Source organism: Drosophila suzukii, chromosome X (genome assembly GCF_043229965.1).
Source record: "Drosophila suzukii chromosome X, CBGP_Dsuzu_IsoJpt1.0, whole genome shotgun sequence".
NCBI classification, from domain to species: domain Eukaryota; kingdom Metazoa; phylum Arthropoda; class Insecta; order Diptera; family Drosophilidae; genus Drosophila; species Drosophila suzukii.
The window spans coordinates 15,815,010-15,817,029 of NC_092084.1; the positions used below are offsets into that span (position 1 = coordinate 15,815,010).

Sequence of the window (2,020 nt, forward strand, 5' to 3'; positions counted from 1 at the left end):
AGTGTTGAAATAAAGGCGAATTAACATTGTGCCCTCACCGAAATTGGGGTTGTATCATAAAGTCAAAGAGGTTGGTGGAGAAATTTATAATTCCACAGATCTTTATAAGTAAACTGAATGTTCAACTAAAATATACACCAATTTTTTTGTTATCGCATAATATTCTATTAAACTTAATATACTTCTCTTTTTATGTTATATATATTATAACCCTTTTCTTATGTACTCAAAAATAAGATGTGGCTTATGTACTGGCTTCAAATAATACTACACTTTATTAATTTATACATTTCATTAAGATCCAATAAAGAATTTTGAATATAAAAAGCTATGAAACATTTACAAAAATATGAGGCAAAGCTTAATGATTTCTTGTTTTTGGAAAGAAAGAGTATTCGGAAAGGCAACGGGAAAGTAAAGGGTATCGCCAACACTGATTAGGGGCGAGTTGGTGTGCGTGCCGCCGCCAACTTAATTGGGCTTAATGCAGGTTCAGATGCAATTATGCTGGCCCTGCACCTTTACTTAATGATGACATTCGGCGGCGACCCGTCCTCAAATGATCCGCAGCCAGTAGTCGGCCTGCTCAGCGAGCGCCACCTCGAACACGCTTTTCACGCAGCACACCATCCCCAAAAAGTACACGTGCAAAACCAGTGACAGCACCGTCTGCGGGTTAATCGGCAGTATGCCGGTGATCACCTCCAAGAACCATATGAACACCTCCACGGACAGGACGAGGCTGGTCACCAGAATCCAGGGAGCCATTGCGTTGGGGGATACCTGGGGGATTCGATAGAATTAGAGAAAATCCTGAAGAATTTGCGTTGCCATTTAAAACAACTTCAAAGCTAATAAGAGTATCCGGTATATTTAAAGTCAATTTAAATGGGATATTTTGAAGGAACTGAAAAGCTAATGTAAGTTTTCGGTATATTTTAAGTCAATTTAAATGAGATCCTGAAGAATTCGCGTTTGCTTTTAAGGCAACATACCAAAATGTGTGAAGCAATACTTATATAAGTCCTTAAGCTAAAGAATTCGCGTTTTAAAAAACTGATTAGAAAAATCGCTCATTTAATCACAAAGCTGTAGAATTCGCGTACCCACCATTATAATGCCGTAGACGAGCATGAACCATGCGATCTGGTAGATACTGGAGCTTACAAGACGGACCTTGCGTAGCACCAATTGATCCATTACGTAGAAGTGCCGTTGACGCCACACGGTGAACTTGCCACAGGGGTCCTTCCACATTTGCATCATCTTATAGCAATTGACCCCAGCTCCATAGAGACTGATGAGCACCACCAGCCAGTAAACCATTGGGAATAGCCAGGTTCGGCAAAAGCAGCAGGATTGGAGCATGGATGTGAACTCTTTCCAGATGGTCATCGGGCAAAAGTTCCAGATCGAGTACTCGTCGTAATCGTGATGTATGTAAAAGAATTTATGCAAAAATCGGTGGACTCGAGAGGTGATATACTGCATCTCAAACATTGTGGTCTGGAATTTTGGCAAATCGAATTTTTTAGGAGGTTCAAGCTTGTGATAGCTTCTATATTTTTGTAATCTGTTCCACTGGGTTGTTTTGTTACTCTGAGACGAGTTTGAAATTTTTACTGATCCCTTTGACAGCTGTGCTAAGAGTATGAGATCAACGATTTTTAGAATGAATATATTTGTGCTCATTGTTAAAGTGTGACTTTCTGATTCTAATAAATCTTAGAGTATAATTACAATTACTTACACGATAGTTGTAGAGGCAGGAAATACTTTTTATGGATGCCATAGGTAACTATAATATATTCGAGACCTTTGCTTACATCATTTTCACTTTTATTTGATGTAACCTCTTCGAATTTTTCTAATCTAGCAAACTGAAACAACTTAAGTATGCCACAGGCGTTCTATGACAACTACCTGATGCGATAGTTACGCCCGATAATGGCATTATCTCAAACGCTTCCAGGAACTATATATGGATAGATTTAATGGCGCCTCCCCACTCTCTTCTTTC

At 39.1% G+C, this 2,020-nt stretch overlaps 1 protein-coding gene across 1 annotated transcript; it reads right to left on the reverse strand.

The window, feature by feature from the left end:
* Positions 1–244: 244 nt before the first annotated feature.
* On the reverse strand, positions 245–1,668 carry LOC139352180 (uncharacterized). Its single transcript, XM_017086576.4, has 2 exons — positions 1,111–1,668; positions 245–783 (listed from the first exon to the last, which is right to left on the reverse strand). The coding sequence occupies exons 1-2, from the start codon at positions 1,498–1,500 to the stop codon at positions 556–558; spliced, it is 618 nt and encodes a 205-aa protein (XP_016942065.3). The 5' UTR covers positions 1,501–1,668; the 3' UTR covers positions 245–555.
* Between the last annotated feature and the right edge of the window lie 352 nt (positions 1,669–2,020).